The following is a 12,365-nucleotide window of genomic DNA, read 5'->3' as shown; positions in this document are numbered from 1 at the left end:
AGTTTGTTTCACTCCATTAAACTATGCAACAATATTACTGCTGCATCAAAATTGTAGGGAAATATGAGAAAAGAAACAAAAATTACGATCTAAAAGAGTACATGAAGTCTGTGTATATAACAGTTAGCGGTGTGAATAACGTTTAACTACACCGCGGAAATATGATGCAGCTGTTTGATGCGCGGCCTCAGGACACACATCTGGCTCAAATTTCACGCATGCGCGTATTTAATAACGTTTACTTGGGGTGTGTTGTGTGAAAAATACTTTTGGAATATTTTATAATATCACTTCCATGATTAGGACGCGTAGAGCAGGGTTTTGCCAACATCATAGCGGTAGTCAGTAAAAAAAACATGAAGAAATCTTGTCGTTGACGTCAGCTTGGGGGTTTTCTATATTTTGCAAGAAGCACGGTTACTTAGTTTGAGTGGATCTCTGGCATGTTGTTCCTAACCAGGAAAGTTGAGGTCTGTCTTGATTGTCTACTAGTCGAGATCGTCGAGGGACTGTTGGACGTTTATCGGGCTGTATGATATCGCATGAAAAGTTAAGCTTATATCGAGCCAAAATGTTTCAACAGCTGTCCACCTCGACAACGAAGAAGAATCGTTTTTACTTGAACACTCACTGGACTTCAGCAACAGCAGTTATAATTCTACTTACTTTGTTTGCATCGTCTTGTCATGCAGAGGAAGCCTCATGTCACGGAGCGTATGATTTATACTTTGTTTTAGACAGGTAAGTCGCTATATACGTAGTTACTGATGTATTCTCAAAAAAAAAAATTGTGTACTGTAACGAATGCCACTACAACGGGACAAATGATGAGCTGTGGATACGGTTGTGTCCGTTGAGCTATCGCAGCAGTCAGATAGTTAACGTGATTTGGCGTTGCTGGCACAGCCAATGATTGAATTAGGTTAAATGCGATGGTCCTGCACCACTGAAATGGCTGAAATGACTGTCACGCGGAAGTTCAACTCAGGGTAAAATGGTGATGTTGGCAGACACAAAGCTACATAGTGTCTCTAAATGCACTCGGAATAACACTAGAATGATTATTTATCTTCATTAACGACACAAGCAGTCTGCAGTCATGCCTGGTCCATGACAGCATGATTTGGATAAACCATGATACTTTTGGGTGGCACAAAGAGCCTGGATTGATCAGAAACAGAAACAGCTTCATTTGCCAAGTAAGTTTGCAAGCACAAACAAGGAATTTACTATAGGGTATATCTAACTCCAATTGATTCATACCCACTTTGCACCCTAATGGCAGTCAAAGTGACCAATATGAACATAGTGTGTAAAATGTGCCCTTGAAATGACAGAGGTAATTAAACTAATAATTACAATTCAATGTATGTGTAGAGAACATAAAACAGGAGTTAGACCATTAGGACTCCCATCTTTCACACAGCCCCTCCTCCCTCAAGGTCAATGTCTTTATCAATGACTAGAGAGTAGAACTCTGCTGAGAGGGAGGCCCACTGCCTATCCACCCTAACACTAGCTGACCTAGCTAACACTAGCTGACCTAGCTAACACTAGCTGACCTAGCTAACACCAGCTGACCTAGCTAACACTAGCTGAACTGACCTAGCTAACACTAGCTGACCTAGCTAACACTAGCTGAACTGACCTAGCTAACACTAGCTGACCTAGCTAACACTAGCTGAACTGACCTAGCTAACACTAGCTGAGCTGACCTAGCTAAAACTAGCTGAACTGACCTAGCTAACACTAGCTGAGCTGACCTAGCTAACACTAGCTGAGCTGACCTAGCTAACACTAGCTGAGCTGACCTAGCTAACACTAGCTGAACTGACCTAGCTAACACTAGCTGAGCTGACCTAGCTAACACTAGCTGAGCTGACCTAGCTAACACTAGGGGGGTCAGATGGCTGAGCGGTTAGGGAGTCGGGCTATTAATCAGAAGGTTGTTGGTTCGATTCCTGGCCGTGCCAAATGATGTTGTGTCCTTGGGCAAGGCACTTCACCCTACTTGTCTTGGGGGAATGTCCCTGTACTTACTGTAAGTCGCTCTGGATAAGAGCGTCTGCTAAATGTAAATGTAATGTAACACTAGCTGAGCTGACCTAGCTAACACTAGCTGAACTGACCTAGCTAATACTAGCTGAGCTGACCGAATAACACTGTTGTAGCTCAGATGAACAAATAGTCTTACTGAGTTTGGTTATAGGCTACTCAACCTTTAATTGATCACTAGCCTATGGTGCCCGGGCCGGTGCCCGGGCTTGGGCTAACCTGCTACTCTGCATAACCTTAACCTGGATGTCACACTACCCTGAGTACCTGAGCGGGCCTTACACTCCGACCAGTAAATCAAGCTGGGGCTTTGGTTTTTACCTGAGAACTATGCATCGCCAGAGTGAATACTAACAGAGAAACACTGTATTAGGTTATCAAACAAGCCGTACTGATCAACTTTCATTTCAGTGGCCAGCAACACTAACATTTGATTTTAAACAATCAAAGATACTCTATCTGGGCAGGGTCATAGTATTTACAGAACCAGCATTCAAACCCATACAGGCTGGAATAACATACTTTGTCAGTTGTGCCAACACTATCTCTGCCATCATCGAGTAATTGTATAATTTAGTTTGGGGTGGAGGGCTTCACTCTAGGCAGGAAATATTGACACTCAACAGCTTCAGAAAAATGGTTTCCAAGTTTGGGGAAAAGGATAAGAAAGAGCATTTGCCACCAAGCATGTTGGCTTCCTGTTTATGTATGAGGTGAAAAATAAAATATCACTTAGGTAATTTTCAGATTCACCATTAACTATCTTACACCTATCTAGACTCACTCAACATCCTTTGTTGGGTGAGTTAAATTAATGTCTATTTTTAGAGGATTGCTAACATTTTAAATCACTGTACATTTATTACCACAAATGATCCAACAAATGACTTTGATTCCTGTTAATCTGAGACTTTTGGCTAGATTTGTGGTTTATATTTTATAGGTTGTGGATTGGTCTAGTACAAAGTACTGTTTTCCTCCTGTTAGACTACTTCCATAACACAAACTGTAACTGTGTCATAAAAGTTAAGCTCCCTTAACTTTTAACTCCCTATCCCTCCTGACCCCTAAACCCAACTCATGGAGGGTTCTTCAAAGCCAGTGTGGTTAGCTTTGATCCCATTGCAGAACGCTGGTCTAACATTTATCTGACTCATTCAGTCCTGGATTAACAGGACACTTCAGACTTAACCACAGGAGATACTAATTCAGCACAGCAAGTCAGCATGATGACTACAGCGCCTCTGTTGCAGGTCTGGAAGTGTGGCGAATGACTGGGGAGAAATATACGCCTTTGTGAAGAATCTTACTGACCGGTTTGTGAGGTGAGTATGTTGTCATGACCACAAGAATGGTCCAAGGACATACCGGGCCTTTTATACCAGTGACATTCACAACCAGTGTTCAGTGACATTCAATCAACTCCTCCACCAGTTGGATGATATTTAGTGCGCAGTTCCCACCATAAATTGTAGCGTAGTACACCTCCATGTGTCCAGCCCGCTTGCTATAAAGGAAAGTCAACTAGATTCACAGATTGAATTTTGAGCTTGCATAACGTTTGACTCAATGGTACGTGCCAGTACAGACGGTTAGCGACCCAGCCAGAATCAAGTGGTTTGTTGAAGAAAATAGCAAATGCACCAGGTGGGAGTGGGTGGCAGAGAAGGATCATCATTCTGGGCTGTGAGAATGGCCATTTGTACAGGGAGGGGGGGGTCCAGATCCACACATATCCCCCTTTCCACATAGAAGCTGAGAGGCAGAGAATGTACAGTAAGGAACACAGGAAGGCAAGGACAATCTGCTACACAATGTTTACCAGGAGCACTTCTGCTCTGCCATCAGGGGCGGCCTGCTGGACCGCTCTCTTCCTTCCCTACCGGATATTTCTTTGGCATAGCTGTCTCTTTGTGGTGAATCCAAGGCAAAAACTCAAGTTTTTCATCAGGATTGAAATGATTGAAAGCCCGAGCCTAATATGTCACAACAAACATACAGAAGTTCAACAATATACAGGAGAACTGAAATATGTACATACTGTATGGTCAACCGATTTGACTATTTAAATACGCACTATTTGTAGTTTACATAGCAGAATTAACACACAACTACATGTATAGTTTGACACACGTCTAGCTCTTGCATTTGTGAATTAAATGGATGGATTTCTTCTCAGAAGTTCCAACTCAAAATGTAGAAAGTCAGCTGTGCAGAAATGAAGTAACCTATATGCTGCAGCTGTCTTCTCGTTACCAAGGCCATGTGGCTTAAAGGTTGTGCTCCTGTAGGAGAGAATGGCAGTGAGGCCAGGTGTTGTGGAGGAGAAGCAGCGCCTGGCCTTATTTTCTGAAGCCTTCACACTATGAGGGCCACTCCAGGAAATACTGTGGTTTACTTAACTGTTAAGTAAAAGATAAATGATTTGCTTCACCGAGTTGAATTGTTGTCATGGTTATACCCTGCTAGTGTATAGAATGGTCCAGCCTAGATCTACAACTAGGGGAGGCAAGGGGAAGAACTAAGAAATCTGAGCAGAACATCAAGATAGCAGAAATGTGGTGTAATAGGTATAGCTTGTTGCGCAAACGTAATCGGCTGTTCACTGTACAGAAAAGGGTGTTTCTTTATTGGTTAGTACTCTAGTTAGTTAGATGGAAACAACAAGTAGGAACTCCACTAATGTTTTTGGAAAGAGAAACCTTTACAAAGTATAGACATTTCTAGGATGTGTATTACACCTAAGCTAGTTATTCTCACATAGCTGTGTTAACTAAATACAATTCCTACATTTGTAACTTGATAAATGTTTACAATGAGAGACAGTTGTCTGATGACACAGATAGTTGGCCAGTAGTGTTTTCTTGGGAACTAACACTATTGTGCACTAACTTATTCACACCCCCAGTCAGTGGCAGGTACAAATATACAGTATTTTGTAATAGGATGTATGAGTCATACCGATGACAACTTGTTTCCTGTCCATGTTTCAGCACCACTTCCTTTCTCCCCACCAGAAGGAAGTACAGACAGAAGGACAATGGTTTTTGTCTGAACTCATTTTATAATAAAGCATGATTAAAACAGTATTTTATTATTTATTTGTTAATTTAATTTGCCTCTGAGAGACATGTGTCTTTGATCAGTTTTTTTTAAACCAAATCCGTTGATCTTGAATGCCATGCTGAAATAACACCTCTATAGAGGATGATCTTGAATGCAATGCTGAAATCACACCTCTATGGAGGTTGAGTCAGGCGGCTGAGCGGTTAGGGAATCGGGCTAGTAATCTGAAGGTTGCCAGTTCGATTGCAACCTTGCCAGTTCGATTTCGTGCAAAATGACGTTGTGTCCTTGGATGTGTGGAATTGAATCAAGATACTGTTTTTTATATATATATATATACTTCCAGTAGGAGCCGGAATACTGTATCACACGTACTTTTCTCCTCCACATTTCAATTTGATAATCTGTTTTTACTCTCCAGCCCAAGTATGAGGGTGTCCTTCATTGTGTTCTCAGCACAAGCACAAGTCCTGCTACCTCTAACTGGAGATAGGTATGGTATGACAAAAGTACTGCTTAGCAGAATAGTAATAACTTATCTAACCGATGGAAATTAATGAGACATTCCATTGTTAAGATCTTGACATTCTGCCCTCTGAGGTGTCAGTGGATTCCTTTTTGTTTTTCTAGTTACAAAATCGAGGAGGGCCTGAGACGACTAAAGGATGTGAAGCCAGCAGGTGAAACGTTCATGCATGAGGGCATTAAAGAGGTATGGCCAGACGATACTACTTCAATATTCGTTTTTAATGTCTTTCTAGATGATATAGTGGTGACGACTCGCAAGCAAACTTTTAATGTCCTTATAAGTCATTTCCACGCATGAAAACAGCAGATCTAATGCACGCTTCTGTGCATGCGGTATCCACCAGATACTTAAGCGTGGTAACAAGAATGTTTCTCGTGCGCACCAGAAACTTTTGTTGTGCGCACCAGAAAGATTTTTTCTTCTCCATGTCCCTTTAGGGGCTTCGTAGTTGTAAAATGTAAGTAGACACATGAAAATTCCCAGAATGTTTGGGTGTTTGATATTAGTTTAAACAAAGGTTTGGAGGTGATATAGTAAAAAAAGGCCCAGCTGCAACCGATGCAAACACACCTCGCACTCGGCGCACACCTCGCACTCGGGGCACACCTCGCACTCGGGGCACACCTCGCACTCGGGGCACACCTCGCACTCGGGGCACACCTCGCACTCGGGGCACACCTCGCACTCGGCACACCTCGCACTCTCTCTAGTTGTCCAATTATCACTTTGCTTTCTTTCTTCTTTTCTGATATCTATCAGGCCTCTGAACAGATAAAAGCACAGACCCAAAAGTCCTCCAGCATCATTCTTGCTTTGACTGATGGGAAACTTGATGTCTACGTACATGAGCTCACAATAAAGGAGGTGAGGGTCAAATTCTTGATTCATCTAATGTTTAATGCTTTTTACTTTTGCATTAAATGCAGAACGTGTTTACACAAGAATAATGTTGGCTTTTTTTTCCTGCATTTAACACGTCTCTGCAGGCAGAGGAAGCACGTAAATATGGTGCGAGAGTTTACTGTGTTGGGATCAAGGACTTTGATGAGCAACAGGTATGAATAATACAGATGTTATTAAATAAAATGTACTGTAAATTGTGTGTGTACAGTATGATTGACCTTTGGCATCAGTGCATTCTTCTTTCAGTCATCTCTCCTTAGGGTCAATCATACATCCTGCCCTAACCTTAACTTAGGGTCAATCATACATCCTGCCCTAACCTTAATTTAGGGTCAATCATACATCCTGCCCTAACCTTAATTTAGGGTCAATCATACATCCTGCCCTAACCTTAATTTAGGGTCAATCATACATCCTGCCCTAACCTTAATTTAGGGTCAATCATACATCCTCCTGCCCTAACCTTAACTTTAGACTTGATGGAAACAGGAGTGAGAAAATAAGTTAACTCTGCAACTTCTTTGTTCGATGTTGCTTCTACCAACAGCTTGCTAAAGTAGCTGACACCAAAGATCAAGTGTTCCCTGTCAAAGATGGCTTCCATGCACTCAAAGGCATTGTGAACTCAGTAAGTCAGTTCCATACTTGTTCTTTCATTATATTCACTGTAGTTCACTGTGGTTTTGTATGAGAAATTGACTCATCTGATTTCCAAAGTAGCATATTAGGTAAAATTATTAATTACCTCTGCTGATGTGGGCAGGCATGGCAGTTACTGCCAGGTCTTTTAGCTTAGGTCTCTGAAACAATCTTTAGGAAAGATTATGTTGAGATTATATCGCTATTAAGTTACTACTAAGAAACTGACACTGCCATGTATTTATCTGCATCATAGTGAAACAAGATGTTCTATATTACAAGGAAGACCTGGTGTAGCAAATGTGCTCCATGAACTCATGCTCTAAGACGTTGAGGACAACAACTTATATTGTTTCCAAATGAGCAGAGAACTTCTCTTGTTGTCAGTAATCCTGGAAGAAGAAGAAGTTCACCAGCTCCTCACTAGGATTCCTAGGGATTGAGATCATCTATGGAGCTTCTCGGTGCTGAACTTTGCCACGAATGTTGCATTTGTCTGGAGACATCAAGTTCTAATGCTGGTGTTACTTTATTGGGTGTGCTCAAGCCTTCGGCGAGAGCACAACCTTTGTTCTCTCACATATATTTATTATTGTTTATTTTCGCCCCCCTAAAACTCAGTCAATATTTGGCCTACATAGACAATCTAGGTGTCAAAAGTTTCGTCTTGGTAGCGATTGAGTTGCTTCTATTGGGATTTACGTTCCGTTGCATGGTTTAGGCTCAAGTTAAGTTTTTGTGGCGAAAAGTTAAGCTAACGGTGGCTAATTTGCTAGCCACAGTCACTGACGTTACTAACGTCACTACGTCACTAACGTCACGAAAACACGCGTGACTACCTGTAGCAGAACAGTCGTTTCGCATCTGTTAACTTGGGGGATAGCTAGGCTAACTATAGCTTTACTGCAAGGCAGCTGCAGAAACGCCACAGGTAAAGAGGCCAGGGTGATAACTATTTACTCATTTTACTTTGTGATGTGAAACACAATTGTGAAATGTAGTGTACAATATTAGCTGATATTATTAAGGAAGTAGGCCCACATCTACTTTCAGAAACGGTAGTCTACTATTTCACTGAAGCATTAGCATCATGACATTAGCCTCTGTTGCCCGGGCAACACACACCACAGTGGTCTATGATGCATCTGTTTTCAATCGTTAAAATAAACATTCCTCACAAATACATTTTCGTTGTAGGATTTATTATGACATTACATTACAAGTAAACGATTTGTTGGGGACATTAATTACCTGTGGTTTCAAACCAGTGTTGCTCACTGCAATGCTGTAGCCTACGTGAGACACACTACAAAACATCTACACAACTGTTTAGGAAGTCAAACGGCGACAGAACATGTTCGGCACTCCCCTTACTTAAATCAAGTCTTTCAATAGGTGAAACTATCTGCCTACTAACCTGAACTTCATTGCCACAGCCTAAACTTTGTCAATCTGTTCAAGAAAATAATTAATAAAAATTAATAATTAATTTCAGCCTAAACCGTACAACGGAACGTTAAATCGAATTCAACCAACGCAATCGCTACCAAGACGAATACAGCAGTAGTCTAGTACTGTACTGTAGTAGAATTTACCGGGGCAGCTTCTCCACACAGGGCTATATTGCATTTTGCGTTGTTACTGACAATGATCGCTACCAGTGAGCTTTTTTATGAATGAGCGATTTTCCACTAAATAAATGTCAAGCTTATTTACGTTTTTGGGGGCATATTTTCAGTTAGCAGATGGTACTGTTTGAATCGCGAGTCTATCTTCTGCCGGTAACGTCGTAGAATAATCTTCAAAGGGGGTTCTTTATTAATGAATGAATGCAATATGAGTAGGCTACGTGCCTGCAATATCACGAGAAGGGAAAACTTAAAAGGACGTTTAAGTCATAGAGATTAGGTCAATTTTTACACCGGTCTGCCAAATGTATTCGTTGATTCAGCTATGAGGCTGCCTCTTGCAGGGGAAATGAGAAGACATCATATTTCATTCTACACTTCACTCGTATTTTGAGTTGTAAATAATCAATCAGAAAACAAAAGTATACGCTCACACGTCGAATTGATAGGCTCCCAATTTGATAGGAGCTCTGAAAAAGAGCAGTTCTGAGCATCAAAAAAAGATGCTTTTAAATCTATGTAATCTTTAGCCTATAAATTATAAGTAGGCCCTATGCATTTTTATATAAAATATACCAAATATCAGTTGTAAAAATGTCATAAAAAAACGGACCCCTGTGCAACTGACGCAAGCAAGCAAGCACACCCTACAATTTCCCCAGAAATTGTACCCTCTCTAGTTTACATTTACATTTAGTCATTTAGCAGACGCTCTTATCCAGAGCGACTTACAGTAAGTACAGGGACATTCCCCCCGAGGCAAGTAGGGTGAAGTGCCTTGCCCAAGGACACAACGTCAGTTGGCATGACCGGGAATCGAACTGGCAACATTCGGATTACTAGCCCGATTCCCTCACCGCTCAGCCCCCTGACTCACCTGATATTTAACCAAACATATGAGTATTTCTCTGGTAAATAAAAAGCTTTAATCATCAGTGCTGTTATTCGGACAAATGGACCTTGTGTTTTGTTAGCAGGCTTCTTACAACAATATTACTACATAACTAATACCTATAGAACATTCTTTACTTGAAAGACCATCAAGGACAGAAGGTAGAGCTGTGTAGCTCCATGCATCCATGTTTGTTTAACTCCATGAATCCATGTTAGTGTAACTCCATGCATCCATGTTAGGGTTAGTGTAACTCCATGCATCACACACTTGTGATGCATCACACACTTGTGATGCATCACACACTTGTGATGCATCACACACTTGTGATGCATCACACACTTGTGATGCATCACACACTTGTGATGCATCACACACTTGTGATGCATGGATGCACTTATCCTATTTACCCCTGACACTCTACTGTAAAAAAAAACGTAGATATGAACCTCAAAATAGAGTTATCCAAGAGTCATCCTCAGACACCACCAAAATCCCCAAGCAACCCTGGCCAACTCATTTGGATAGCGGCCACCTCAGCCTATAAATAATGAAGTCATCAGGGCTCTGAGATATGGAATAGCTTCCTTCCAGTCCAGCCGGCACCTCTGATCTGTAATTAGACACAGAAATAGTGTTGAATAGCAGCAGCCTCTGTCTCCCTCCCTCGACTGACTAACCACCCCTCCTCAGCCCTTTCACGATGCCATATCAAGCTATCAGATTTAATAAGCTCACTGTAAATGTTCCTTCCACTTCAGATTGAAGTTTTGCCCAACATCAAATGAAAGGTCCAAGTGCTATGTATTGCAGTTAATATGCTCCTTTTTACCGATTGTGTACGCAGATTTGCATAGTTTGTCCTTTGTTGATTTATTGGATCATAGGAGATAGTGTGCTCGTATGACAGTGGGCTCACACAGGCCTCTTTATATGATAATGTAGGCTCGCTGAGGTTTAATAGAAGGAAGGGATGTAATAGTCTTGCATAATTTCCCCATAAAGGCTGACAGAGCTCCACATGTCTTTGCTGCTCGCCTGGTGAGGCCCCGGGCTGGCCCCCTCCCGGGCTGGCCCCCTCCCGGGCTGGCCCCCTCCCGGGCTGGCCCCCTCCCGGGCTGGCCCCCTCCCGGGCTGGCCCCCTCCCGGGCTGGCCCCCTCCCGGGCGGGCCCCCTCCCGGGCTGGCCCCCTCCCGGGCTGGCCCCCTCCCGGGCTGGCCCCCTCCCGGGCTGGCCCCCTCCCGGGCGGGCCCGGGCCACAGCAAACACTCAGGTGTCCTAATCTGTTTCCAAACTTGACAGAGGTGATAACGGTCCAGCCTGATGTATTTATTCAACACAATAACGCACCGTATTCATGCCCTCTTCTTTTTCTGTTGTGCAGATCTTGAAGCAGTCGTGCACAGAGATCCTGCGAGTGGAGCCCTCCAGCGTGTGTGTGAACCGTACGTGTGTCAGCAGTCTCACCCGTCCACTGTCTGTCATCGGAGGCCCTTTGTAAAGGGTTAGGCACTCAGTAAAGGCTTCATTACTATCTTCTCCATCTTGTTTGTTTACATACCAGAGTCCTTCGACATTGTCCTCCAAGGGAACGGTTTCACCCTGGGCAGAAGCAGCGAGGGGGTCGTGTGCAGCTTCATAGTCAAACACCAGACCTTCGGTAAGTATCAGTCCTGTTCAGCTGCAGTGGGTTAGGGTTAGGGTTGTTCAGCTGCAGTGGGTTAGGGCTAGGGTTGTTCAGCTGCAGTGAGTTAGGGTTAGGGTTGTTCAGCTGCAGTGGGTTAGGGCTAGGGTTGTTCAGCTGCAGTGGGTTAGGGCTAGGGTTGTTCAGCTGCAGTGGGTTAGGGCTAGGGTTGTTCAGCTGCAGTGGGTTAGGGTTGTTCAGCTGCAGTGGGTTAGGGTTAGGGTTGTTCAGCTGCAGTGGGTTAGGGTTGTTCAGCTGCAGTGGGTTAGGGTTGTTCAGCTGCAGTGGGTTAGGGCTAGGGTTGTTCAGCTGCAGTGGGTTAGGGCTAGGGTTGTTCAGCTGCAGAGGGTTAGGGTTGTTCAGCTGCAGTGGGTTAGGGCTAGGGTTGTTCAGCTGCAGTGGGTTAGGGTTGTTCAGCTGCAGTGGGTTAGGGTTAGGGTTGTTCAGCTGCAGTGGGTTAGGGTTGTTCAGCTGCAGTGGGTTAGGGTTAGGGTTGTTCAGCTGCAGTGGGTTAGGGTTAGGGTTGTTCAGCTGCAGTGGGTTAGGGCTAGGGTTGTTCAGCTGCAGTGGGTTAGGGTTAGGGTTGTTCAGCTGCAGTGGGTTAGGGTTAGGGTTGTTCAACTGCAGTGGGTTAGGGCTAGGGTTGTTCAGCTGCAGTGGGTTAGGGTTGTTCAGCTGCAGTGGGTTAGGGCTAGGGTTGTTCAGCTGCAGTGGGCTAGGGTTGTTCAACTGCAGTGGGTTAGGGTTGTTCAGCTGCAGTGGGTTAGGGTTAGGGTTGTTCAGCTGCAGTGGGTTAGGGCTAGGGTTGTTCAGCTGCAGTGGGTTAGGGTTGTTCAGCTGCAGTGGGTTAGGGCTAGGGTTGTTCAGCTGCAGTGGGTTAGGGCTAGGGTTGTTCAGCTGCAGTGGGTTAGGGCTAGGGTTGTTCAGCTGCAGTGGGTTAGGGCTAGGGTTGTTCAGCTGCAGTGAGTT

The 12,365-nt window shown here is 43.6% G+C and overlaps 1 protein-coding gene across 2 annotated transcripts in view; it reads left to right on the top strand.

The window, feature by feature from the left end:
• Window positions 1-231: 231 nt before the first annotated feature.
• The window catches only part of antxr2a (ANTXR cell adhesion molecule 2a), a 51,216-nt gene continuing 39,082 nt past the window's right edge, over window positions 232-12,365 (top strand). The window contains exons 1-10 of one of the 2 annotated variants that reach the window (XM_062451428.1): window positions 232-549; window positions 693-741; window positions 3,309-3,380; window positions 5,543-5,614; window positions 5,752-5,833; window positions 6,410-6,514; window positions 6,637-6,705; window positions 7,101-7,181; window positions 11,097-11,157; window positions 11,277-11,372. In XM_062451428.1, coding sequence (XP_062307412.1) covers window positions 543-549; window positions 693-741; window positions 3,309-3,380; window positions 5,543-5,614; window positions 5,752-5,833; window positions 6,410-6,514; window positions 6,637-6,705; window positions 7,101-7,181; window positions 11,097-11,157; window positions 11,277-11,372 — 694 coding nt within the window. In that variant the 5' untranslated portion in view covers window positions 232-542. Of the gene's footprint in view, window positions 742-3,308; window positions 3,381-5,542; window positions 5,615-5,751; window positions 5,834-6,409; window positions 6,515-6,636; window positions 6,706-7,100; window positions 7,182-11,096; window positions 11,158-11,276; window positions 11,373-12,365 lie in introns of both variants that reach the window. The other variant, XM_062451427.1, reaches the window with a different exon arrangement.

The sequence above is a fragment of the Osmerus eperlanus genome, chromosome 25 (assembly GCF_963692335.1).
Source record: "Osmerus eperlanus chromosome 25, fOsmEpe2.1, whole genome shotgun sequence".
NCBI classification, from domain to species: domain Eukaryota; kingdom Metazoa; phylum Chordata; class Actinopteri; order Osmeriformes; family Osmeridae; genus Osmerus; species Osmerus eperlanus.
This window is presented reverse-complemented; position numbering and strand designations above follow the sequence as displayed.